At 42.2% G+C, this 26162-nt stretch overlaps 1 protein-coding gene across 6 annotated transcripts in view; it reads right to left on the bottom strand.

Annotated features, from left to right (window-relative positions):
- The window catches only part of WAPL (WAPL cohesin release factor), a 96835-nt gene that overhangs the window by 23259 nt on the left and 47414 nt on the right, over positions 1–26162 (bottom strand). For 5 of the 6 annotated variants that reach the window (XM_036266022.1, XM_036266024.1, XM_036266026.1 and 2 more), the window contains exons 5-9: positions 5879–5974; positions 4644–4796; positions 3730–3866; positions 2923–3034; positions 1127–1354 (exon numbers count right to left, since the gene is read on the bottom strand). In XM_036266022.1, coding sequence (XP_036121915.1) covers positions 1127–1354; positions 2923–3034; positions 3730–3866; positions 4644–4796; positions 5879–5974 — 726 coding nt within the window. The remainder of the gene's footprint in view (positions 1–1126; positions 1355–2922; positions 3035–3729; positions 3867–4643; positions 4797–5878; positions 5975–26162) is intronic. The other variant, XM_036266027.1, reaches the window with a different exon arrangement.

Genomic DNA, 26162 nt, shown 5'->3' with positions numbered 1-26162 from the left:
TACTATGCAGTAGCACATGTCAATTTTGTATCTTGCCTTTTAATGTTACCTTCCTTCCCGCCTCAACCTGCATTTTATTCCAGGTCCCTACTCTACCTTCACCACAGAGCAGCATCCTGTCATTTCCGAGGCAATGCCACCATCTGCAGCTCATAGGCAGTAGCAGAAAACATGGTTTTGATGGTGGAAATACCTGAAAGTCAGGCTACATATAAACAAATACTTTTTTTCAAAACAAGGCGAATTACCTTCTACTGGCCCAGTAATCTTGGGGGTTATTATTGATTCTACAAGTCAAAGAGACATAAACAGGGAACTGGGATCAACCAAAAGCAACGCTGTCCTCTGAAACTTGGAGAGGTGGGTTGAGCCTAAGGGTAGCTACTGGCCATGACCCCAATTATGAGGGACATTGCTTGGGGCAGGCATGTGTCTTGGAATCTTCCTTCTGAGTCCTGGTCCCTTGAAGCAGTTGAATAGACACCCCAAGATACTCCGGAATAAGTAAATGCTCACTGAAAGGGCCCTTGCAACCTTTCTGAATCCTCATTCCTGAAACCCACAAGACAATAAGAATTCAAATTTTTAATAGCTTAAATGTAGTTTCTATATTTAAAAAAAAAAAAAAATCGCCCTGGCTGGTTTGGCTCAGCGGTTAGAGCATCGGCCTGCAGCCCAGAGACCGGGGTTCGGTTCCCGCTAAGGGCATGTGCCTCGGTTGCAGTTTGTCCCCGGCCCTGGTTGGGTCGTGCGGATGGCAACCACTCGATGTGTCCCTTTCGCGTCAATGTTTCTCTCTCTCTCTTCCTCTCTCTCCCTCCCACTCTATCTGAACAAAAAATGGAAAAATGTCCTCGGGTGAGGATAAAAAAAATGTAAATAAATAAATAAATAAAATCAAGAGAAAAGGAGTAGGCAAAATGCAATAAAAATTTTACTAACAAAAAACTAAATACAGATGGGCTATTTTGGGCATTTCAGGCAGGGAACAGAATGGTGCTCAGAAGTAAACCCTGGGGTCATTCGAATTGTAAACCACGAGGTTACGCGATCTGTCCGAAGCCACACACGGCCGTCAGAAATGCCTTTCCCCAAGCACACGTCATCGAATGGATAGAGCACCCACCGTGATGTTCTCCAGGTCGAGGTGCTTGTTGTGCACGGTCTCACAGAGCCTCCGGATTTTCTCCTTGATTTTGTTCATGTCCTTCTCATTCAGCAGTTTAGCTGAAGAAGCATCTTGCTCCAGCTCTAGAAGTCGAATCATTAGATCTAGGCTAGCTCTATCAAGATCCATGTTCAAACGGTCTCTACTCAATATGTACATGAGGGCAGCTGTGCAAAGGGACAGATTCTTCAACAGACCCCAAAAAAAATCAATTTAATCAATTAGTGGCAATTTCAGGAAATCAGACCATTTTGACATTTATTCATACGGTGGAAACCTTGAAAATGTTTTATTCACTGAAACCCCTACCCTTACAGTACTGCACAGAAGCGTGACTCGAGCAAGCGAAGTGCTGCGGCTTCTCGGCGTGCTTTCTGCCCGCCGCAGGGAGCCCCCCCAGAGCGGCGGAGGCTCGGGCCTCTGGCCCCTCCTGCTCACGCAGAGTTCACAGAGCACGTCCTTGCCAGCTCTTTCTATATAATCGTATTTTGCGACACACTTTACTTTTATTCTTTTTGATTAAGTGAAATCAAATGTCAAAAAACAAATTTCAATAAATAAAATCAATAATGTGTTTTAAACCCTCTCAGAAACTTAGTTACGTTTTTCTGTAAAATAAATACAACTGAGTTTGTGTCTATATGTAAAACTAAAATGCCCAAATAAATACCTTTAGATTCATTTCTTTAAAATAAACCAATCAGATCTGGTTGAACCAAGTATTTAAAAATAAAATAATGTGCTCTCCAAATCAATCAAATCAGGTAGTTGGCACACTTTGCGTGTAATAGGTACTAAAATCTACAGGTAATGAGTGATACAGTTTAGGTAAGCATTATTCCAACACATGAGATATACTATACTTACATTTATTTCAATGCATAAAAACAATCCAATATGCAAACATTTAAATTTTAAATCCCCCAAAGCAGAGATTTCAGGCTAAGTGACTGACACATGCTTCCACAGAAAGCTGCTTTTGGACATTAGGTGACACAGCACAGGCCTTGGGAGACCCACTGCCCAAAGCACACACATTAATGCCCGTCTTCTCGTAACTGCTGAGCGCAGACAAACGGCTCTCCCCTCCTCCCACTGCCCTGTGTCCGCGGCATGGGAACGGGGCTGTCCTCGCTCAGGGCTAAGCACACTGCTTCAGTTTCCGAAGACTCAGACTGTGTCTCCTACTCTGCACTTGAAACAATTTCCCTGAACAACAATATAATAAAGCCATCTCAAAATACCACTAATGATAATAATTAGTAATGATTACTTTTTTTAACTTGAAAAAGGTTAAACCTGAGTTTTACTATACATTTGTAAGAGAAAGCATCAACAAAATGAAAATGAAAATGAGGAATTCTTTCTCACAATGAGCTTTGTCCTGATTCAACATCCAGACAAAATTCAAAACCTTTTTTGTCGTGTTATTGATATCAAAGAGTAGTAAAAGATTGTCCAATACTTTGATTCTATAATCAATGCTTATAGAATTAAATATCCAGTATGCTATGATAGCTGAATAATGTTTCAATAGTACAGACTGACAAGAGAAAAAATGCCATGAGAAAATAATCTTTAATGATTTATTAAGCAAAAACTTCTAGCATGAAGTTCTATATATTTAGCAAATAAAACTCAACCCACATTTAGGAAATATTTATATGCAAATATATAATAAAGATATTTGTCAATAACCAAATAAGACTAGAATTTTAAAATAATGCTTCTCAATCCCAGAAACTTAAAAATACCTGATGGTGCTGGGAATCGTCCAAGGTTTTAAAGACCATCGCTACCATTCCGTGTGCTCTCAGGTGCATTCGGAAACTGGGCATGGCACATTTAGTAGCCAAGCTAATAACACTAGAAGAAAACAGACTAGGTTAGGGAGACTAAAAATAGCTGATGCATCAGTGTCTTGTCTGCACAACACCAAACAAGCCAGTGTGCGGCGTGTCAAAGCACTGCCTCCACAGGTCACAACGTGAAAAGCACAGGCAACCAAATCATTAAACATTTACTCATGTATGATGTGTGACTAGGTATGTTATATTTAACTATATAAATAACAAATAACCATCTTTGGTTTATTTCTTATATTACTACTACCGTTAAAAGCAAAAACTCTCAGCTACTTTTCATAATGCCTCTCTGATACATGAATTTTATAAAAACTGAATGTATTCTCACTGACTGGATAATTCAATCAAATCAAGATATTCAATCCATTATAGTATGCAAAAGATTATCCAAATTAAAAATGCTTAAATGAATCAAATGTATCACTTGCATGTCAAAAGTAATGGGCTTAGAGGAACCTGAAAGCTTCTTCAGCATCACATTTCTTTCAGAAATCTGGAAACTGCAGCCTGCACTACCAGACTACGAACATACAGCCTTCCTTTATCCACGTGGGATGAAGTCCCTCCCAAGAGATCGATCACATTCTAACACACCACGCTGGCTGCAGCTACGTCCGCGGTGAGACCACCAGCGTGGGCCTGCGCCGGCAGCACCTGGGCGAGCGGAGCACGCACGTCACACACACGAGACCTCACCTAAGGCAACGCGTGTTCAGAGGCTGGGTGCTCTTTAAGCCACTTAACAGATACTCGATGTCATCAGTGAACTCTTGATTTTCACCAAATTCCACCACATCATTGAAGTGCTTCACGTGCTGAACAACAGTATATAACTGCCAAGAAAAAATAAGTATTCCTGTATGTCACTATGAACTAGTATATTTAGTTAAATCTACAGGCTTGCTGTACTTTATTTGAAATTGTATAAAATCGTTTATTACATGACAACTGAAAAATATGTTATTAAAACACTGGTAGTGCCCTGGCCAGTTTGGCTCAGTGGTTAGAACGTCAGCCTGTGGTCTAGAGAGACCCGGGTTCGGTTCCCGCGAAAGTCACATACCTCGGATGCAGTTTGTCCCCGGCCCTGGTTGGGTCGTGCAGGTGGCAGCCACTCAATGTGTCTCTTTCACATCATCTTCTCCCCCCCCCCCCCAATCTGAACAAAAAATGGAAAAATGTCCTCAGGTGAGGATAAAAATAAATAAATAAATAGAACACTGGTAGTGCCCAGCCAGTGCAGCTAAGTGGATTGAGTGTTGTCTCATGGACCGAGAAGTCCCGGTTCGATTCCTGGTCAGGGCATATGCCCGGACTGTTGGCTCGATCCCCAGTAGGGGGTGTGCAGGAGGCAGCCAATCGATGCTTCTCTCTCATATTGATGTTTCCATCTCTCCCTTCCTCTCTAAAAAAAAATTCAATAAAAACATATTTTTTTTAAAAAGAGAGAAAAAGATGAGTGCAAAACACTGGTAGTAATAGGACAAGAAAAGTTCGTAACTCAAAGCTGTGAATATCAGTGTGTGATGTATTTGTGTTCAAGATATTAAAAGGCTAAATGTTACACACAAAAATTTATCCATGCACAGTAAAACTACATGGCTACTTACTTCTTTGTCTTCTTTCCTGCATTTTAGTGCAGTAACTATATCTTGGTAGGGCTGAGTAGGTATAGTCACAGTTTTGATCACTTTGGGTGGTGGTGCAGGAGCCTTAAAAACTCCATCATCTTTTTGATTTGGTTCCTTTGAAGATAGCCTCACCTATTAAAAGAGGTGTTAAGTTAGTTATTCTAACACACACACACACACACACACACACACACACACATATACACACACACACGTATAAACATCTCCAAAAAAGACAGGAGGAGGCCTCTGAAAGGTCCTGAGAGATACTTTAAAATTCCAGTCGCCATTAGGTAAGATTAATGTATGTTTTACTTACAGAGGAACCACTCAGTAATTCCTTCTTAAACTTACATTTCACACAATCTGTTATTTGTCTCTAGGACCATTAGAAAGAATAAAGAACCACAATTCCATATATAAATAAATACCACTTGTAAGAAGCTAGGGATGGAATACAAAAACTACAACAGGAGACAAGAGAATGTTTAAAGCACAGGTACCTATCGTTTGGGGCAGAAATAAACAGGCACAATAAGAGCACAGCATATAATTACTAATGGGCACACTGATGATTTTAAAATAATAAAAGATGTTGAATATATTCAATTTAAGAAGAGAGGGAACTAACTACACATTGTATTTTAGAAAGATCTTTATTCCCAACTTCTGTAGTTGTTATAAAAACCACACTCCATCACTGCTCCAGATGACTAAGGTGTCATCATTATCTACATGTATTAATATATACGGTCCTACCAGCAATTCTGAAGAAAATAATTTGATAATCTTTTTCAAATGTGTTCTGAATTAAAAGTTATTACTGGAATGCAGGAATAAGCAAATTAACCACTCAAAGTGACTTTAAGATCCATGTAGAATGTAACTTACAATACAGCTCTTAATAGTTAATACAAATTTCAAATATGGACTAATTTGCCCTTTAAAACCAAATACTATAAATTCCGTAAAATGTGGGTCAGAAATAAAAAGTAAAAATATTTTTTAAGGCTTTTTTAACCTAGTAGGACCAGAATTTCTGTAACCCTGTCCACAATCCTCACTTTTCCAATGAACTGAACTAAATTTTAATTAGGAAGCCATTACATTTTAGTTAGGAAGTCCAAAATAAACTGTTGAACAGGAAAGTCAGAGACATTCAAATCCTGAACAAGAGGGCAACGCTGACGCGCGGCACTGACGACAGTACTCACCGGGACACTCTGAGGCTTCGCCGCTGGCGGCCCAGGCAGCTCTTCCGAGTCTGGGTGGTTCCAGTGCCTGGCGTTATACACAGCTTTGGTGGGAGACTGCACAAACGAGAGATTTCACCCTTGAAAGTTTGTCCAATTCCATAAAACAGAAACCCCAATGAGTGATCTGAGTGCATGAACATGACAGGGCAGAGCAGGAGACAGCACCTGGCGCCCCCCGCAAGGGGGTCACTGTGCCCACTCAGCCGACAACCAGTGCTCTAGAGGACAACTACTACCAACCAAGAGAAGAAATGCACGCTCTTGCCAGGTTTGCACTACGTATGAATCAATGTAATTAATTCAACATGTTCTTTATCCCTCGTGCTACTGATTCCTGCCACGCATTCGTCCAGCCATGGACTCGGGCAGCTCAGAACAAGTGCTTAAGGCCCATATTCATTTAAGTGAAACTTTTAGGGCCAGATGAGGGCCATTATTCAAAAGCTTTCAAATCTTATGAAGGTAAACATGGTACATATGCACATGTTACAAAACACAGTGGAGTCAAAAGGAGCGCTATGCAATAACATCCATGACTTCTGCAGCAAAGTGTATGCATGTTCATACTAGGTGGGGATTGCCCGATTCCGGGTAGGGCAGTTTGCTGGCGATCAATTCACTATGAACCATAAAAACCTTTCAGTGTAACACTCAGCACCGTGAGCCTGTATAATCAAATCTATAGGATTAAACCTGAACAAATCCTTACTTTCAAAGAAGATTGATAATAATAATCTACATATTTTCAGTACCACAAACAAAAAAATGAGAGTACACGAGGAGAAACGTACTTCAAGATTGGCCAAAAACTTGCATAAAAAAATTACCTATCTTTCCTTACTAGCTGCAGTGAACTAACATAATTGAAATTGAGCACCATACAAAGTTATCTTTTAATACAACTATTATCTTCAAAATAATCATGTTTTGACATCAAGATCACAGTGTAAACTCCACAAGACTGGTTTTGTTTGTAAGATTTAAAATTAATTAATTATTTTTGTTACAGATGTTTCTTCCTTTCCCCCTCTAGACACCCTCCTCCCCATCCCGCCCCCCAGCACTGTTGTGTGTAGCCATTGGTTACACACACATGCAGATAGGTTCTGTGGTTTATCTCCCCCCCATTCCCCATCCCCATCCCCCCTTTCTGAGGTTTGTCAGTCTGAACCGTGTTCCTTTCTATGTCTCTGGGTCTATTTTGTTCATCAGTTTATTTTGTTCATTATATTCCACAAATAAGTGAGATCATGTGGTACTTGATTTTTAAATTGATTTTTTAGAGAGAGAGGAAGGGAGAGGGTGAGAGAGAGAAACATCGATCTGCTGCCTCCTGCACCCTCCTGCAGGGATGGAGCAGACAGCTCGTTTAAGTAGCCTCTAAGACCCAAAGACTTCGGGAAACAATAGGCGCCCCAAAGCTCAAGCATCCTTTTTAAAAAGCAGTGATCTCAACTCTGGCTGGGTGGCTCAGTTGGTTGGAGTGCCATCCTGAGCACCAAAATGGTTGTGGATTTGATTTCTGGTCAGGGCACATACCTAGGAGGTTGCAGGTTTGATCCTTAATCAGGGTGTGTTTGGGAAGCAACAGATCAATGTTTCTCTCTCACATTGATGTTCCTCTCCCTCACCCCTCTCTAACTCAATAAATATACCCTTGGGTGAGAGTGAAAATAAAAACAAATAAGTAAATACATAAACAAAATAAAGCGTGGAATTCAGGTAATTTTTTTGATAATAAAATGGTTATCTGCCTTAGTTGGTGTGGCTCAGTTGGCTGGGCATTGTCCTGTCCATAAAAAGGTTGCTGGCTCAATTCCTGGTCAGAGCACATGCCCAGGTTGCAGACCTGATCCCCAGTAGGGGTGTGCAGGAAGCAGCCAACTGATGTTCTACTCTCTCATCGATGTTTCTCTTTCTCTTTTCCTTCCCCTCTCTCTAAAAATCAGTAATAATTAAGATAAAAAAAGGTACCCTGGCCAGTTTGGCTCAGCAGTTAGAGAGCCGTCCCACAGACCAATGAGTCACAGGTTTGATTCAAGGGCATGGACCGCGGTTGCAGTTTGTCCCCAGACCCGATCGGGTCATGCGGGAGGCAACCAGTCAGTGTGGCTCTACCACATCAATGTTTCTCTTTCTGTCTCTCTCTCTCCTTCCCTCCCATTCTGTCTGATGATAAATGGAAGAATATCCTCGGGTGAGAAATAAAATAACAATAATAGAATAAAATAAATAAAAATTAGAAAAATATCCTCGGGTGAGGATAAAAAAAAAAAAAAAAGTGTCTGTGGCTCCAAAGATAACAAGAGAGCAGGGCAGGTCAAGGTTCTGAGCTCCACTGACGCCCTCCTCGTTCAGACATGGGCCAGATACCAAAGTATCAGCTTCATAGTGAGGTGTAGTCCTGGGATAGGGCGGGAGCTGGATGGAGGGGGGCAGAGGGGAGAAAATGAGGGACATCTGTAATATTCTCAACAATAAAAATAAATTTTAAAAAATCAGTTGCATTTCTATACAACTAACAACAACAAAAAAAACCAATCTAAAAGAAAACATGAAAAAAAATCCCATTTACAATAGCATCAAAAAGAAAATGCTTAGGTATAAACTTAACCAACAAGGCCAAAGATTTGTATACTGACAACTACAAAACACTGTTGAAAAGAAACTAAGGATACAAATAAATGGAAAGACATCCTGTCTTCACGGATTCAAAGACAACCCTGTTAAAATGTTCATACTACCTGAAGTGATCTACAGATTCAATGTGTTCCTATCAATGGTATTTTTTATAGTAATAAGAAAAACAAACTTAAAACTCATATGGAACCACAAACAACCATAAATAGCCAAAAAGTCTTGAGAAATAACAAAAAACTTGGAGGACTTGCACTTCCTGATTTCAAAACATATCACAAAGTTACAATAATCAAACCGGCAGGATGCCAGCATAAAGATATACAGACCAACAGAACAGGGTGGAGAGCCCAGAAATGAATCTACATCTATATGGTCAAATGCTATTCACCAAGGGGGCCAAAACTACACAACAGGACAGTCCTCCGACAAATGGTGCTGGGAAACCACATTATACAACAAGCAACTCAAAATGGATGAAAGACTTAAACATAAGACCTGAAACTTTTGAACTAGAGAAAATGCAAGAAAAGATACAGAACACTGGTTCTGGCAACGACTTCTTGGATATGACACCAAAAGCACGAGCAGCAGAAGTAAACAGACAAGTAAGACTACATCAAACTAAAAGGCTTCTGTACAGCAAAGGAAACAATGAAAAGAGTGAAGAGGCAACCTACAGAACAGGAGAAAATAGTTGCAGATGATATATTTGATAAGTGGTTACTACTGAAAATATAGTTGACCCAGGGGGACATCTGTAATATTCTCAACAATAAAGACATACGTAAGAAAATAATAAAGAAAGAAAACATGGTTGATCCTTGAACCACACGGTTCTGAGCTGCACAGGCCTACTCAATCACACACACAGTGTTTTCAGTAAATGCAGTTGGCCCTTCATATCTGCAGGTATTGCATCTGCAGATCCAACTACCAGCAGATTCAACCTATAGTGGATCGAAACAGTTTTTTCGAATTCCCATCTGCAGATCAAAACACTGTTTTCAAACGCAGTTGGCTGAAAACACATGCAAAATACTAACTGTAGTTTTTTGGAGTCAAAAGTTATACGTGGATTTCTAACTGGGGTTAGCAGGGTGCACTCAGTACCCCTAACTCCCACATTGTTCAAGGGTCAACTATAAAAGTAACCCCTATAATTCAACAGCAAGATGAATAAACAAATAAATAAGAAATGGGCAAAGAACTTGAGTTTCTCCAAATAAGACATACAAAGGGCCAACAAGTTAAATGAAAAGATGCTCAGAATCATTAAGAAAAATGCAAATCAGAATGACAATATCATATCACACTGTGAAAAGAACAGAAAAAAGAGTTGGCAAGACCGCAACCTGGAACCAGTTCCTTAAACACCGTCAGAGGGGATTTAAATGGTGCCGCCATTATAGAACACAGTAGGAGGTCCCCCAAAATTTACAAATAGAACTGCCACAAGATCCTTCAATCTCACTTCAGGGCTTTATGTACAATAACTGAAATCAGGATCTCGAAGAAATATCTGCACTCCCTGTTCACTGCAGCATTTTATCACAACAGCCAAGAAATGGAAACAACCTAACTGGCCATCAACAGAGGAATAGATAAAGAAAATGTTAGGTATATCCACACACCAGAGTATTATTCAACCATGAAATAGAAGAAAATCCTATCACATACTACAATATGGATGAACCCTGTGAATGGGCGGGGGAAGGGGGGGAGACCACCTACTAAGAAGGGCTCCTGGTGGCTAAATGGGCTCAAATAAAACATCAGAAGCCTGGCGGCCATTTCTGCTCAAGGACCTCTCCCGCAAACCACACTTCACAGCCAAGCCTCTGAGCCTGCCTGCCTGCACTTTTTCTGCCATTCCTGGGATCCTATTTCAACCAAAATGACTGTGCAGCTCGGACCAATCAGAGTGGCCCTATTCTGACTAATCAGAACAGTGCCTTTTGGATCAATCCCTGTAAGTTTTAGCATCTTTATTTGCATGATGATGGCCCAATGGGGAAGCAGGGGCAAGAACTTCTGGCCTATAAGCCAGCTCCCTTCTGGCTGCAGGAGCATTTTCCGGGAAGGCTGCAGACCCCCAGACAGGAGGTCGCCTGGGCACCATCGCAGAGCAGAGCAGAGCAGAGCAGAGCAGAGCAGAGCAGAGCAGCTGCCTGGCTGAAGAGGTGCTGGCACGGGTGCTGGCCGAGGAGCCCCTCACAGCCGTGCTGCTCGCAGGAGTGCTCATCACTGTCTGCACCGAGTAAGGTTTCCTTCTTCACCGAACCCCACATGGGGATTCCCGTCATGGACGTCAACTACCATCTGTTGACACCCTTAGGATGTTGTCCTAAATAAGCCAGTGTCAGAGGGCTAATACTGTGTGATTCCACTCATATGAACTATCTAAAGTTGTCAAACGCCTAACAACAGAAAGAGTGCTGGTGAGCAAGGACTGGAGGGAGGGGGAATGGGGAGCTGCTGTTCAATGGGTCTAGTTTCAGGCACACGAGATGAAAATGTTCCAGAGACCTGCTGCACAGCATTGTGCTCACAGCCAACACTACTGCACTGCGTGTTAAAGTTTCCTAAGTGGGCCCTGGCCGGTCTGGCTCAGCGGCTGGCCCAAGGACTGAAGGGTTGTAGATCTGGTCCCCCATGCAGGAGATGTGTCCCTCTCATATAGGTATTTCTCTCTTTCTCTCCCTTCCCCCTTCCCTTACACTATATCTAAAAATCAATGGAAAAATATATCCTCTGGCGAGGATTAACCAAAAAAAAAAAAAAGTTTTTTAAATGGGGCTGCAGCCAGTGCGGCTCAGTTGGTTGGGCGCTGTCCCAGGGTTATCGGTTGGATTCCCCATCAGGGCATATGTCTGGCTTGTGAACTGATTCCCGGTAGCGGGTGTGTGGGAGGCAGCTAACATATATTTCTCTCTGTCCCTCTCCCTTCTTCTCTCTAAAAAGCAATTAAAAAAAATATTTTTTAGCCCTGGCCGGTTTGGCTCAGTGGTTAGAGTATCCGCCTGTGGTCCAGAGAGACCCGGGTTGGGTTCCCGCTAAGGGCATGTAACTCGGTTGCAGTTTGTCCCCGGCCCTGGTTGGGTCGCGTGAGAAGCAGCCACTCGACGTGCCCCTTTCACGTCGATGTTTCTCCCCCCCCCCCACTCTATCTGAACAAAATATGGAAAAACGTCCTCGAGGGAGGATAAATATATATATGTGTGTATATATATATACATATAAATTTTTTTTAAGTTTCTTAAGAGGGTAGATTTCATGTTGTAGTTTTAACCACAGTAAAAAAAATTTTCAAAAAGCCCTTGGAAGTGTCCGCCTGCGGACCAATAGGTTGTGGGGTTCAAGTCCAGTCAATGGCAGATATCTCAGTTGCGGTCTGACCCCGGCAGTGGTTGGGTTGTGAGGGAAGCAACTAGTCAATGTGGCTGTATCACACTGATGTTTCTCTCTCTCTCTCCCCGCCCTCCTTCCTCCCACTCTACCTGATAAGAAGTAGAAAAATATCCTCGGGTAAGGAATAAAAATAGATAAATAGATAGATAGACAGACAGACAGACAAAAACATTGCTGCCCGGTCGATGGTTGAGTGTCGACCCTGCACCAAGACATCGCTGATTCAATTCCCAGTCAGGGCACATGCCTAGGCTGTGGGCCTGTTCCCCAGTGGGGGGCGTGCAGGAGGCGGCTGATCTATGTTCTCTCTCATCAACGTTTCTCTCTCTCCCTCTTCATTCTTCCCTCTCTAAAATCGGTTAAAAAATAGCCCTGGCCGGTTTGGCTCAGCGGTTGGAGCGTCGGCCTGCGGTACAGAGAGACCCGGGTTCGGTTCCCGCTAAGGGCATGTACCTCGGTTGCAGTATGTCCCCGGCCCTGGTTGGTCGTGCGGGTGGCAGCCACTCCATGTGTCCCCTCACATCGATGTTTCTCTCTCTCTCTCTTCCTCTCTCTCCCTCCCGCTCTATCTGTACAAAAAATGGGAAAATGTCCTCGGGTGAGGATAAAAAATAAATAAAATAAAATAAAATAAAATAAAATCGGTTAAAAAATAAAACACTGCTAAGGTATTTTTATTTATTTTTTTTAAAGATGAGTATTAGAAGCTAAGAAACTTTGAGGGAGAAAGTTTTACAAAGATTAGGATACCTTTTAGCTGTTTAGAACTTTTAAGCATAATCATATAATCTCAAATTGTTCTAATTTGTTAAATACTCAGAGGATTAAATTATCTGACGGAAAACTGCAGATACCTCTAAACCAAGACTGTCGGTACTGCTGAGAAGCAGACATCTGGACAGGTTAACACAGAGCACTGCACGGAGACCACACAGGTCAAAGGAGAAGCGGACATCTGGACAGGTTAACACAGAGCACAGAGCACTGCACGGAGACCACGCAGGTCAAAGGAGAAGCAGACATCTGGACAGGTTAACACAGAGCACTGCACGGAGACCACACAGGTCAAAGGAGAAGCAGACATCTGGACAGGTTAACACAGAGCACTGCACGGAGAACACGCAGGTCAAAGGAGAAGCAGACATCTGGACAGGTTAACACAGAGCACTGCACGGAGAACACGCAGGTCAAAGGAGAAGCGGACATCTGGACAGGTTAACACAGAGCACAGAGCACTGCACGGAGACCATGCAGGTCAAAGGAGAAGCAGACATCTGGACAGGTTAACACAGAGCACAGAGCACTGCACGGAGACCACGCAGGTCAAAGGAGAAGCAGACATCTGGACAGGTTAACACAGAGCACAGAGCACTGCACGGAGAACACGCAGGTCAAAGGAGAAGCAGACATCTGGACAGGTTAACACAGAGCACAGAGCACTGCACGGAGAACACGCAGGTCAAAGGAGAAGCAGACATCTGGACAGGTTAACACAGAGCACTGCACGGAGAACACGCAGGTCAAAGGAGAAGCAGACATCTGGACAGGTTAACACAGAGCACAGAGCACTGCACGGAGACCACGCAGGTCAAAGGAGAAGCAGACATCTGGACAGGTTAACACAGAGCACAGAGCACTGCACGGAGACCACGCAGGTCAAAGGAGAAGCGGACATCTGGACAGGTTAACACAGAGCACAGAGCACTGCACGGAGACCATGCAGGTCAAAGGAGAAGCAGACATCTGGACAGGTTAACACAGAGCACTGCACGGAGACCACGCAGGTCAAAGGAGAAGCAGACATCTGGACAGGTTAACACAGAGCACAGAGCACTGCACGGAGAACACGCAGGTCAAAGGAGAAGCAGACATCTGGACAGGTTAACACAGAGCACAGAGCACTGCACGGAGAACACGCAGGTCAAAGGAGAAGCGGACATCTGGACAGGTTAACACAGAGCACAGAGCACTGCACGGAGAACACGCAGGTCAAAGGAGAAGCAGACATCTGGACAGGTTAACACAGAGCACAGAGCACTGCACGGAGACCATGCAGGTCAAAGGAGAAGCAGACATCTGGACAGGTTAACAGAGCACTGCACGGAGACCACGCAGGTCAAAGGAGAAGCAGACATCTGGACAGGTTAACACAGAGCACAGAGCACTGCACGGAGAACACGCAGGTCAAAGGAGAAGCGGACATCTGGACAGGTTAACACAGAGCACAGAGCACTGCACGGAGAACACGCAGGTCAAAGGAGAAGCAGACATCTGGACAGGTTAACACAGAGCACAGAGCACTGCACGGAGAACACGCAGGTCAAAGGAGAAGCAGACATCTGGACAGGTTAACACAGAGCACTGCACGGAGAACACGCAGGTCAAAGGAGAAGCAGACATCTGGACAGGTTAACACAGAGCACAGAGCACTGCACGGAGAACACGCAGGTCAAAGGAGAAGCAGACATCTGGACAGGTTAACACAGAGCACTGCACGGAGAACACGCAGGTCAAAGGAGAAGCGGACATCTGGACAGGTTAACACAGAGCACAGAGCACTGCACGGAGAACACGCAGGTCAAAGGAGAAGCAGACATCTGGACAGGTTAACACAGAGCACTGCACGGAGACCACGCAGGTCAAAGGAGAAGCAGACATCTGGACAGGTTAACACAGAGCACTGCACGGAGAACACGCAGGTCAAAGGAGAAGCGGACATCTGGACAGGTTAACACAGAGCACAGAGCACTGCACGGAGACCATGCAGGTCAAAGGAGAAGCAGACATCTGGACAGGTTAACACAGAGCACAGAGCACTGCACGGAGAACACGCAGGTCAAAGGAGAAGCGGACATCTGGACAGGTTAACACAGAGCACAGAGCACTGCACGGAGACCACGCAGGTCAAAGGAGAAGCGGACATCTGGACAGGTTAACACAGAGCACTGCACGGAGAACACGCAGGTCAAAGGAGAAGCAGAGCTGGAACAGCCCCTTTCCTGCCCGATTCAGTTCCGATATAGCTGCTATTTCCATGTGGAAGCTGTGACTCCTGTCTGCCTGAAGAACAAAGCATGGTACCGCTCAGGCATCTGTGAGCATGGCTTCACCATACAACTGGTACGGACAGTTTTATACCGGCAAGCCGTCCTCACATCAGAACATCACCTGAAACAGCAGAATATAAACATAAACTCCTTTTCTGTTGTGGTTAATCCTCACCGGAGGATATTCTTCCACTGACTTCTAGACAGAGTGGAAGGGAGTGGGGGAGAGAGAGAAATACCCATGGGAGAGAGGCACATCGACTGGTTGCCTCCCACACGACCTTGAGTGGGTCAGGGTAAAACATACTCTTAACATCCAGGTAACAAAACATGAAACTCCATACTCCGTGAAATTACGACTTAGCCTTTAATTCAACAATTATAAAAGATACCAGAATGAGCCATGATGAAAATATCAGCTTGAAAACAGTGTCAGCTTTTTACAACTAAAAATAGCGTCAAATCTGTAACAGGCCAGTTGTGCTGGAAAGATGGTTATCATACTGAGAAACATGAGAAGAGAAACTGTAAACATATTCAGGCACCTGTGGCTAAAGAAGATTCACCATCCAGTGGTGGACACATCTGTAATACTTTCAACATGAAAAAAAAGAACATTCATTGTCCCCGTCACTTTTCTTTAAGAATATTTAACTGGACAGACACTGGCTGGTCCCGATTTTCCAACACCTCCTGCTGTGTGGGCACAGGACTAAGTTCTAGTCAATGGCATGCACAAAAGGGGGGTGCCCTTCTGGGTCCCGTCTTCTAGTACTGTTCAGTGCATTCCCCTTCTCATTCTTTCTACACTCTTACATGTTCTGGAAATTGTAGACCACCACCACAGAGGAAGCTGGTCCCCAACAACACAGCAACTTGAAAATAGTCCGGAGATAAACACCTAAGAACTGGTGAGCCAGACAAAAATAAGCTATTTAAAAACTAATTTGAAGTTTATTTTACAGCAACTGGGCCAAATCTTAAGACAACCACCTCTCAATGAAATTAGGACCAAATAATAGGGATGTGCTGAATACATAAAATTTTGCCAACATTGAATTTGTATACAGCAGGTACTCCAATACACCGTTTCATTGTAACACTGATGAGATGCCATAGGAATACAATTCTATGTCAATTAACCTCTGGTAAAAGTGGTTCTGTTATATGTCGTTTCACTTTAAGCTGCAGAACCTATCAACGATGTCAAGTGAACAAGTGAAGATTTACTATATATACATAACCTATATACACATAACCTTAAGAAGAAACAATTTAAAGAATATAAACAACATGTAAGAGAACGAAGAAACAAAGAAATTAAGGGAAAAGTATAGTCTAAAGCCAATTTTTAAATAATTGTAAATACATATTCTGAGGAAGACCTCTATAAACTTCAATACAGTAATTTCTTTTTTTTTTTTTATCCTCACCCGAGGACATTTTTTTTTGCATTTTTTGTTCAGACAGAGCGGGAGGGAGAGAGAGGAAGAGAGAGAGAGAAACATTGATGTGAAGGAACACATCGAGTGGTTGCCACCCGCACGACCAACCAGGGCCGGGGACAAACTGCAACCGAGGTACGTGCCCTTAGCGGGAACCGGACCCGGGTCTCTCTGGACCGCAGGCCGATGCTCTAACCGCTGAGCCAAACCGGCCAGGGCTCAATACAGTAATTTCTAAGAGTTGTAACTTAAAAAAAAAAAAAAAAGGTATAGTGCAAAAGAGCATAAGGGAAAATGAGAAAATTTGTACTATTTTTTTTTTTTTTATCTTCACCCGAGGACATTTTTCCATTTTTTGTTCAGATAAGAGTGGGAGGGAGGGAGAGGAAGAGGGAGAGAGAGAAAAACATCAACGTGAAAGGGACACATCGAGTGGCTGCCACCTGCACGACTCAACCAGGGCCGGGGACAAACTGCAACTGAGGTACGCGCCCTTAGCGGGAACCAAACCCGGGTCTCTCTGGACTGCAGGCTGACGCTCCAACCGCTGAGCCAAACCAGCCAGGGCTGTAATAAATTTTGTACAAAGAAACAAAAAGGATAAAGCAGAAACAATGAAGTCGATTCCCTACCAGGGGTAGATGATGAACTGGAATATATCTCAGTGAAGTGACCTTTACCTGAACTTACCTTTTTGTATGGTTTTGACTTTTTGGAAGCATTTTAATGTTGTACATATTCAAAAAATAGATCAATTAAGAATGGAAGAGGGGAAAAAACTAACATTGAAAGCAAACCAGAACACACACATCCACACTTCAAATGAGGATACACGCACCAAAGGGAAGGCAGGAAGGCAGACCAGGAGGCAGGACAATGACGAACCTAAGTCACTGTGGACACAATACTGACTTTCTAACCTCGGTCAGGAGCATGGTTAAAATGCGGAATGTGCAGGATTGCAAAGAAATCCTGAATACATGAAATGTATTTATTGCAGGAGAACGGACAAAGAAGTTCTGTAACTACTTTAAATGCATTATAGGTTTGAGTGAAGGTGCTGATGTTGCTGGGAGTGAGGGTTAAGACGGAAGAAAAGAAAGAACCCTGTGGGGATGGATCAGTATTAGAAATTGTGTGAACGCATGATTCCCGGAACAAAGGTGTACATATGCGGGAATCTGCATGCATAAGTGAATGCATGTTAATGTGTGTGTATATACACGCATGTTTCCTATGGCCCTCTGCTCAATGAGCCAAGGAGCAGTGAGCACATCCAGAGCCCAGAGTTTGGTCTCTGGTCCATATCCCACTAAACGGAATGAAAACTCCTCAGAGAACAGGCCTGATTCCTGGGCTGGAGCAGATCAGGTACCAGATGAACCTGCAATATTGTGTTACGCCACAGAAAGTGAGGAAATGCTCATATAATGATGGCATGTCACAGGGACAAAGAGCCAGCCTGAAGAGGCTCCACTAGCCAAATCAAGACAAATTTAACTCCAAAGTAAATAATGAATTATGAACCTTAAAAAAGGAATAAATAGAAGAGGGATTCATGAGTCCACACTAATAAAAGAAAAGTAAAGAAAGAAATGGTGAAGGGTGGGCTCGTGATTGCAGTAGGGCGAGGACTGGTGAACGCAGAGGGGATATGAGAGATGGAAAATAACTATTTTGCAATCAGTAGAGTAAACACTAGATCAGAAAATGCATATTAAATCTAAGAGTGTATTCAAATGAACAACAGCACATTTGAAGAGTCCTACACCATCTCTTCAAAGACTGCTTTCCAGTTGCAAGGGGACAAAGATAATTATACAGTAAGGGCAGAGCACACCTGTGCGGTGCCCAGTCAACGCCCCCCAGACATGGGGCACTGAGAAAGCGCATGACCACAGACACTGGGCCCAGCTCCAGAATAGATAACGGAACCCAATTATGAGGAAACTTCAGACCAAACCAAAATGAGCAGCTTTTTTCTTTTTCTTAGAGATACTGCACGTGCCCCTACGGAAACCGAGCCCAGGACTCTCTGGTCCGCACGCCGACGCTTAACCGCTGAGCCAAACCGGCCAGTTTTGTTTTTTTTTTTTAAAGGGGATGTCATGGCCCTGGCCAGTTTGGCTCAGCGGTTAGAGCGTCAGCCTGCGGTCCAGAGAGACCTGGGTTCGGTTCCCGCTAAGGGCACGTATCTCGGTTGCAGTTTGTCCCCGGCCCTAGTTGGGTTGTGTGGGTGGCAGCCACTCGATGTGTACCTTTCATGTCGATGTTTCTCTCTCTCTCTCTTCCTCTCTCTCCCTCCCACTCTATGTGAACAAAAAATGAAAAAATGTCCTCGGGTGAGGATTAAATAAATAAATAAATAAAATAAAATAAAATAAAATAAAATAAAATAAAATAAAATAAAATAAAATAAAAATAAAGGGGATGTCGTGTCATAAAAGACAGACTGTGGAAACATTCCAGGTTAAAGGAGGACAAAGAGCCCTGGCCGGTTTGGTTCAGCAGTTAGAATGTTGGCCCACAGACCAATGAGCCGCAGGTTCGATCCCAGTCAAGGGCACGGACCTCGGCTGTGGTTCGTTCCCGGCCCTGGCTGGGGTTGTGCAGGAGACAGCCAGTCAGTGTGTCCCTCTCACATCGATGTTTCTCTCCCTCTCTCCCTCCTCCCCTCCCTCACACTCCATCTGAAGATAAATGGAAAAATATCCTCCGGTCAGGATAAAAAAATGTAAAACAGGAGAATAAAGAGATATAAGAGCTAAATGGAACACCTCACCCTAAACTGGATTCTGTATCAGAGAGGAGAAGTGCTACAAAGAACATTACAGTGTCCAATGACAGAACTGACACAAAGATCAGGTAACGAGGCTGAAACAATGTTACATTTACTGAAGTTAATTAATGTGACGGGGACATATAATTGCACCAGGAAATACAGTGTATTTAAGGCTGAAGGGCTTTGGTATTTATAACTTACCTGTAAATGTTCAGAAAAAACAAATACAACACACATACATACAGAGAGAAAAATACCAAATGAAAAAGCAAAGTTAAGATAATCAGGGTAAGAGACAACAACTGACAAGTGCCGACAGGAATGTGGACAAAAGGGAACTCTCATGCACTGTTAGTGGGAGTATAAACCAGTACAGCCTCTAAGGAAAACAGTATAAAGATTCCTAAAAAATTAAAAAGAGAACTAATGGCTTTTGGTGGTGTGGCACAGTGGTTTGAGCACTGTCCTATGCACCAAGAGGTCACCGGTTTCATTCCTGGTCAGGGCACATGCCTGGGTTGCAGGCTCAATCCCTGGTAGGGGGCATATAGGAGGCAGCCAATCACATGGATGTTTCTCTCTTTCTCCCTCTCCCTTCTTCTCACTCTAAAAATGAATAAAAACATTTTTAAATAATAATAAAATAAAGAGAACACAATAGTGAAGCCACTGGCAAATATCTGTTTAAAAAAAAAAGAGAGAGAGGACTACCATGCAACCCAGAAATTCCACTTCTGGGTATTTACCAAAAGAAAATGAAAACTATAATTCAAAAAGATATATGCACCCCTATTTTTATTGTGGTATTGTTTACAATAGTCAAGATATGGAAGCAAGCTAGGTGTCCACTGGTAGAGAATATTACTCAACAATAAGAAAAACCTTGTCATTTTTGATAACACAGATGAACCTAGAGAATATTATGTTAAGTGAAATAAGTGAGACAGAGAAAAACACCATATGACTTTATGTATATGTGAAATCTACAACACAAACTAGATGAACAAACAAACAAACTAACACAGAGAAGAAACTGGTGGTCAGGGGAGAGGATGGGAAGAAAAGGGCAAGGGCATCAAGAACAAGCGTCCAGTTATAAAATGAGCACAGGGATGTAATAACTATATATGGTGACAGATGCCTACTAGACTTACTGCAGTGATCATTTTGTAAGGTACGTAAATGCTGAATCACTATGTCGTACACCTGAAACTAACATAATATTGTATGTCAACTATAATTAAAATTAAATTTAAAAAGAAAATAAATAGCCCTGGCTAGTTTGGCTCAGTGATTGAGCGTCAGCCTTTTGATAGAAGGGTCTTGGGTTTGATTCCCAGTCAAGGGCACGTACCTGGGCTGCAGGTTCAATCCTCAGTCCCGGTAGGGGTCTTGCAGGATGCAACCAATGTGTCTCTCTCATATCGATGTTTCTCTCTCTTTCTCTCTCTCCCTCCCTCCCTCCCTTCCACTTATCTAAAAATCAACAGAAAAATATCCTCAAATGAGGATTCATTAAAAAAAAAAAAAAGGCTCTGGCCAGTTTTGCTCAGTGGTTAGAGCGTCAGCCTGTGGTCCAGAGAGATGCAGGTTCAGTTCCCACTAAGGGCACGTACCTCGGCTGCAGTTTGTCCCCAGCCCTGGTTAGGTCGTGCGAGAGGCAGCCACTCAATGTGTCCCTTTCACGTCAATGTTTCTTTCTCTTTCTCTTTCTTTCTCTCTCTCTCTTTCCCCCTCTCCTTCCTTCCTCCCTCCCTCCCACTCTATCTGAACAAAATATGGAAAAATGTCCTCAGGTGAGGATTTAAAAAAGAAAAGAAAACTAATCAGGATAAGAAGTGTTCCTTCTATTATTTTATTTTATAATTCTTCTGTAATTTTGATATGTCCAAAATAACTTTTTTGTTTTTTGGTACATGCCCCTAGCCGGACCCGAACCCGGGACTCTCCAGTCTGCAGGCCAAAGCTCCAACCACTGAGCCAAACTGGTCAGGGCCAAAGTAACTATTTTTAAATTTTAAATAATTTCCAAATAAAAAATATTTTAAAAAATTTAAGTTCTCGAAAATAACTTATAAAATAGAGTATAAATCACTTATTATTCCATCAGTTAATATAGTTTTAATTTCCATAAAGCCACTAAATCAAATACAGACAAGAGTAAAAAAAAAAAGTAAGAAATCAAAGAGTAGTAAAGATGAATTTAACCTTTACACAGGCAATTTTACTAACGGGGTAAGGAATAAAGATATCCTTCATTTATATTCTGAAATTGAATATTGTTAATTAACCCATCAAAAACAAATCAAGGTTTAATAGCAATACTTCCTTGTTTGAGGCTTAGAAAAAGATTAAAACATACCCCATACTTGGCCCAAGGGTAGTAAGAGGTTTTTTTTTTTAATCTTCACTTGAAGATCTTTTTTCCACTGCTTCTTAGAGAGAGAGGAGGGGACAGAGGGAGAGTAAGAGAGAAACATTGATGTGAAGACAGAGAGACATCAATTGGTTACCTCCCACACTTGCCCAACCGGGCCAGGGTTCAAACCTACAACCCAGGCACGTGCCTTTAGTGAAGAATCAACCCTGCGACCCTTCAGTGCACGGACCAACGCTCTAACTGCTGAGAACACTGCACAGGGCAAGAGTTTATCATTACTATTATCTGTTGTTGCTGTTAATCCTCACCTGAGGATCTTCTTTTCCATTAACATTTTTAGAAAGCGGAAGGAAGAAAGGCAGGGAGAGAGAGAAACATCGAAGTGAGAGAGGCACACTGATTGGTTGCCTCCTGCACAACCCCGCCAGGGGCCAGGGATCAAACCTGCAATGCAGGTACATGCCCTTGATTGGAATCAAACTCAAGACCCTTTGGTTCGCAGGCCGATGCTCTAACCACTGATCAAAACTGGCCAAGGCAAGAGTTTATTATTTTTAATGGTCCTTCCTAAAAAGCAAAGAGATACACTGACAACCTCTGCTCTGGCTTTTAATAAAATCAGAGTTGCATGTCTGGTAGGTCCCTCGGCAATCTATTAAGACAAAAAGGCCTGAATTTAAACTTCACCTCATTCTATTCCTTACTTTTTCTTAATATAATTTCCTCATTTATTTTCAACCTGGTTCTACCAAATTTATATATGTACACTTTCTCAAATACTTTTTATACAGGTAGCATATAAATCATAACTAAACACAAAAGGATACAATTATATTTCAACTTAATATGAAATTTCAGATCAAGTCAAAAGCAAGGCGAGAAGAGAAATAAAGACAAATGAGAAGGAAACAAGAATGGATTATTAAATTTGTAGGTAATCATTACATTCTCCTGTCCTCATGAAAAGGAAAAACAGCGTTCAGACTACAAAGGCATGAAACACAGTGATTATCCTGATGCATATGAACCTAGGCTCTCCATTTCCAGACAAGATGGAGTCACACAGGCCAAACTGACCTTTCCACCTGAAACTAACACACCAGACAAAGCCTATGAAATGCTTTAGACACTGGACATCAGATAAGACGGTGACCCTTGGGAAGGGCAACACTGAGCTAAGCCCTAAGACCACAGTCACCTGAAGGAGAATTCAGTCCGACCAGGAGCAGTCTCTGGAGTCCAGGGTCACAGCTCCCTCCGAGAGCTGCACGCAGAGCCCCGAAGATTTACAGAGGGCCCTGCTCAACCCTGTAGCTGAACCCTGATGAGAAATGTGTGAAAACAGAGCAGCTGAGGCACGGAAAAGAACTTCCCTCAAAAGAGCAAAGAAATCCCTAGATCATTTTCCCCAGGCATGAAAAAAGTTCATATTCCTACTGGCCACAGCAGGAAATTACGCAATTCAGGGGAACCAGGTAGTATATTTTGGGAGGAGAGGTGGTAACTCTAAGGGCTGCTCTCCTGCCTAACGTTTAAAATCCTCAAACATAACATAGATGCATCTCAGAATACGCCAAGACTCAATAGGAAAATATCCAGTACTGAGTAAAAGTCTAAATGACTAGTACCCAATACAAAATTATCAGGTATACAAAAAAGCAGGAAAATATTACCTCTAATGAGGAGAAAAATCAATCCATGCAAACAGAACCAGAAACTATACAGATGATAGAATTAGTAGACAAGGACATTAAACATAACTGACTATAACCCTGGCCAATTGGCTCAGTTGGTTGGAACATCATCCCGTACACCAAAAGGTCGCGGGTTCGACTCCCATTCAAGGCATGTGCCTACGTTGCAGGCTGTTCCCAGGACGGGGCACGTGTAACAGGCAACTGATAGATGTTTCTCTTTCTCTCTCTACCCCCGACCCCTTCCTCTCTCTAAAATCAATAAGCATGTCCTTGGGTGAAAATTTAAAAAAACAAAAAAACTAACTATATTCCACAAAGTATTTAAGAGTGTAGAGATAACACTGAATATGTTAAATAGACAGCAAAACTATAAAATAAGCCCAAAGTAAACTTTCAGAGATGAAAATAGTAATGGTTGGGATTAACAGCCAATTAGATACTGCAGAACATCTTGAAAATGTAGCAACAGAAATGATCTAAAGTGAAACCTAGAGGAAAAACTGAAAAAGTAAGAATATCTATGCACACTGGGACAAGTTCATCCAGCCCAATAAATGCATAGGGTAAGGCAAAAATTAACTGTAATTGTAAAACTCTGCTCTACCACTCATGAGGCTAGAATAACAAGCAGAAAAAAAACAACTGTCAAGCTAGCAGAAAAAGATCTTGTTCCAAGGCCATGCTACAGCTGTCTAGTGTTACAGAAACACTCTCTGACTGCTACTGCCGCTTGCTTACTCACAGTGAAACTGTTTTGTAAAACCGCGAGCTTTCAGAAACTGTTTCAAATCATATCCACACGATTAAAAACAATCTCTTTCTCTCTCTCTCTCTCTCTCTCTCTCTGTCTCGGAGAATCTGGGCACAACATTCCACAATTAATTTGTTTTTTAAAATACTTTTCTTTATTGATTTGAGAGAGAGGAAGGGAGAGGGAGAGAGAAATAGGAACATCAATGAGAGAGAACATTGACTGGCTGCCTCCCGCATGCCCCACACTGGGGATCAGGCCCACAACCTGGGCATGTGCCCTGACCGGGAATTGAACCTGTGACCTCCTGGTGTATGGGTTGACACTCAACCCCAGAGCCACACCGGCTGGGCTCCACAGTTTACCATCATAATTGCCAAGTCAACAGGACCCCTGGGCCCACTTTGCAGCCCTGACCTGATACTGAGACCTGCACAGACACCACTGCTTTGCTCTGAGCCCCTCAAACAGTTTCATTTAAATTTCACTTAAAATCCCCAGTTCTCCCCAAATCCTACAAAAACTTTTCTTTGGTAAGATTCTCCATGGTTCCTTTATTACAATAAGTAGCCTAATTTGGTCAGACTACAGGTTGTGCCTGTTAATTTTAGGCTGAGAGGTAGGACAAGTGTAAACTGGAATTTCCAAAGGGAGACAGAGACAAAAAATATCTAAAGAATACTGGCTGAAATCTTTCAAAATTGGATAGGCTTACCAATTTTCAAATATATAAATAAATAAAATAATAGTGTTGGCTGGAAGATAGTTCCAAAATTCCAGAAATAAACATTTATGAACTCATTGTGTATCTCAGATACTGGGAATTCAAAAGTGAAAAGAATATAGTCACCATCCTCAAAACACTCCAAGTATTATACATTTGATGTTAATTTGGGTCATTATTAGCATGAAGTCATCAGAGTTAATAAAAGCTGAGAGAGTTTTCTGAATGTTTGACTCTTGGTGAACCATAAATAAAATATACTACTAAATGGAAAAACAAATTCCAAACTATAGAAACTCTCATACACACACAACTACAAACATACTCTTTGGCTAAATGTCAAATGTATGTCAAAGTTATCAGGCTCTTGGTTAACGTATAGCCATATTTTCATATTTCAAACTTCCTTTTCCAGAAAATAAGTTACAGTGAAATATTTTGAACTTTCAAACTTTAAAGGCACTTGAACTAAAGGAAATAAAAATATTAATAGTACTTTTATTCCTCATTAAGATCCTTCCAGAATAAAATATTATAGGATAAAACCCCACAAGATTTAGACCACATAAAAAGAATAATATACATTTTTCTAAGTCTTTATGTAATACAGGCCAATGATTTAAGTACCTGGCTCAATAGCTAATTTAAATACTATCTATATAAAAGAAACATGGATGCTTCTGCTTTGGAACAAACACACTGAGTAAATGCTAAGACTACTCAAAAGTTTCCATAGGGGAAAACATTCTACCTCACCAGACAGCCGTTTTAAGACAATTATTTTACTCCTTTTTGTATCCCCAGCCCTGGCACAGTGAAAAGCATGTAGTATATGTTAAATAAAAACAATGACAGAGAAAAGCCAACTGAAATGAACCCTCTTCCATACGCAGGGTCAAGGTCTTCCATACCCCAACACACGCGCAGCTTCTGCAGCTCTGGGTCACCACATTAGGGCCTATAAACGGGGGCCGTGGGCTTTCACTTTCACACGTTGGCCAGTGTCCCTCAACAGCAAACCAATGGCCAGTCTCTTTTCCCCTCAGACTTCAAATCCATGTCTCAGGTTTCTTTCTAGTCTGTGAGAATACAGTGAACCTTACAATGCCATTGATGATGGTCAGTAAATCCCCAGACACACATAAAGGGAACCATAAGTAAAACAATTTGACAGACAATCAGATCCTTCATGAGAGTGAACTCGAACTACTAGAGAAGAACCCTGTGAAGGAACATCTGTTCCTGGGTGAGAGGTGAACTCTTTGTCCTTTAAAATCTCTTGAACTGTAAGATTCTCTTCTTAAGTTGACAATCTATATAAACTCATTTATGGAACAAAAAATTGAGTTTATAAACTATAAAGCTACA

This window comes from Molossus molossus, unplaced genomic scaffold, assembly GCF_014108415.1.
Source record: "Molossus molossus isolate mMolMol1 unplaced genomic scaffold, mMolMol1.p scaffold_m16_p_17, whole genome shotgun sequence".
Taxonomy (NCBI): domain Eukaryota; kingdom Metazoa; phylum Chordata; class Mammalia; order Chiroptera; family Molossidae; genus Molossus; species Molossus molossus.
The sequence above is the reverse complement of the archived record's forward strand: the minus strand, read 5'-3'. Positions and strand labels throughout refer to the sequence as shown.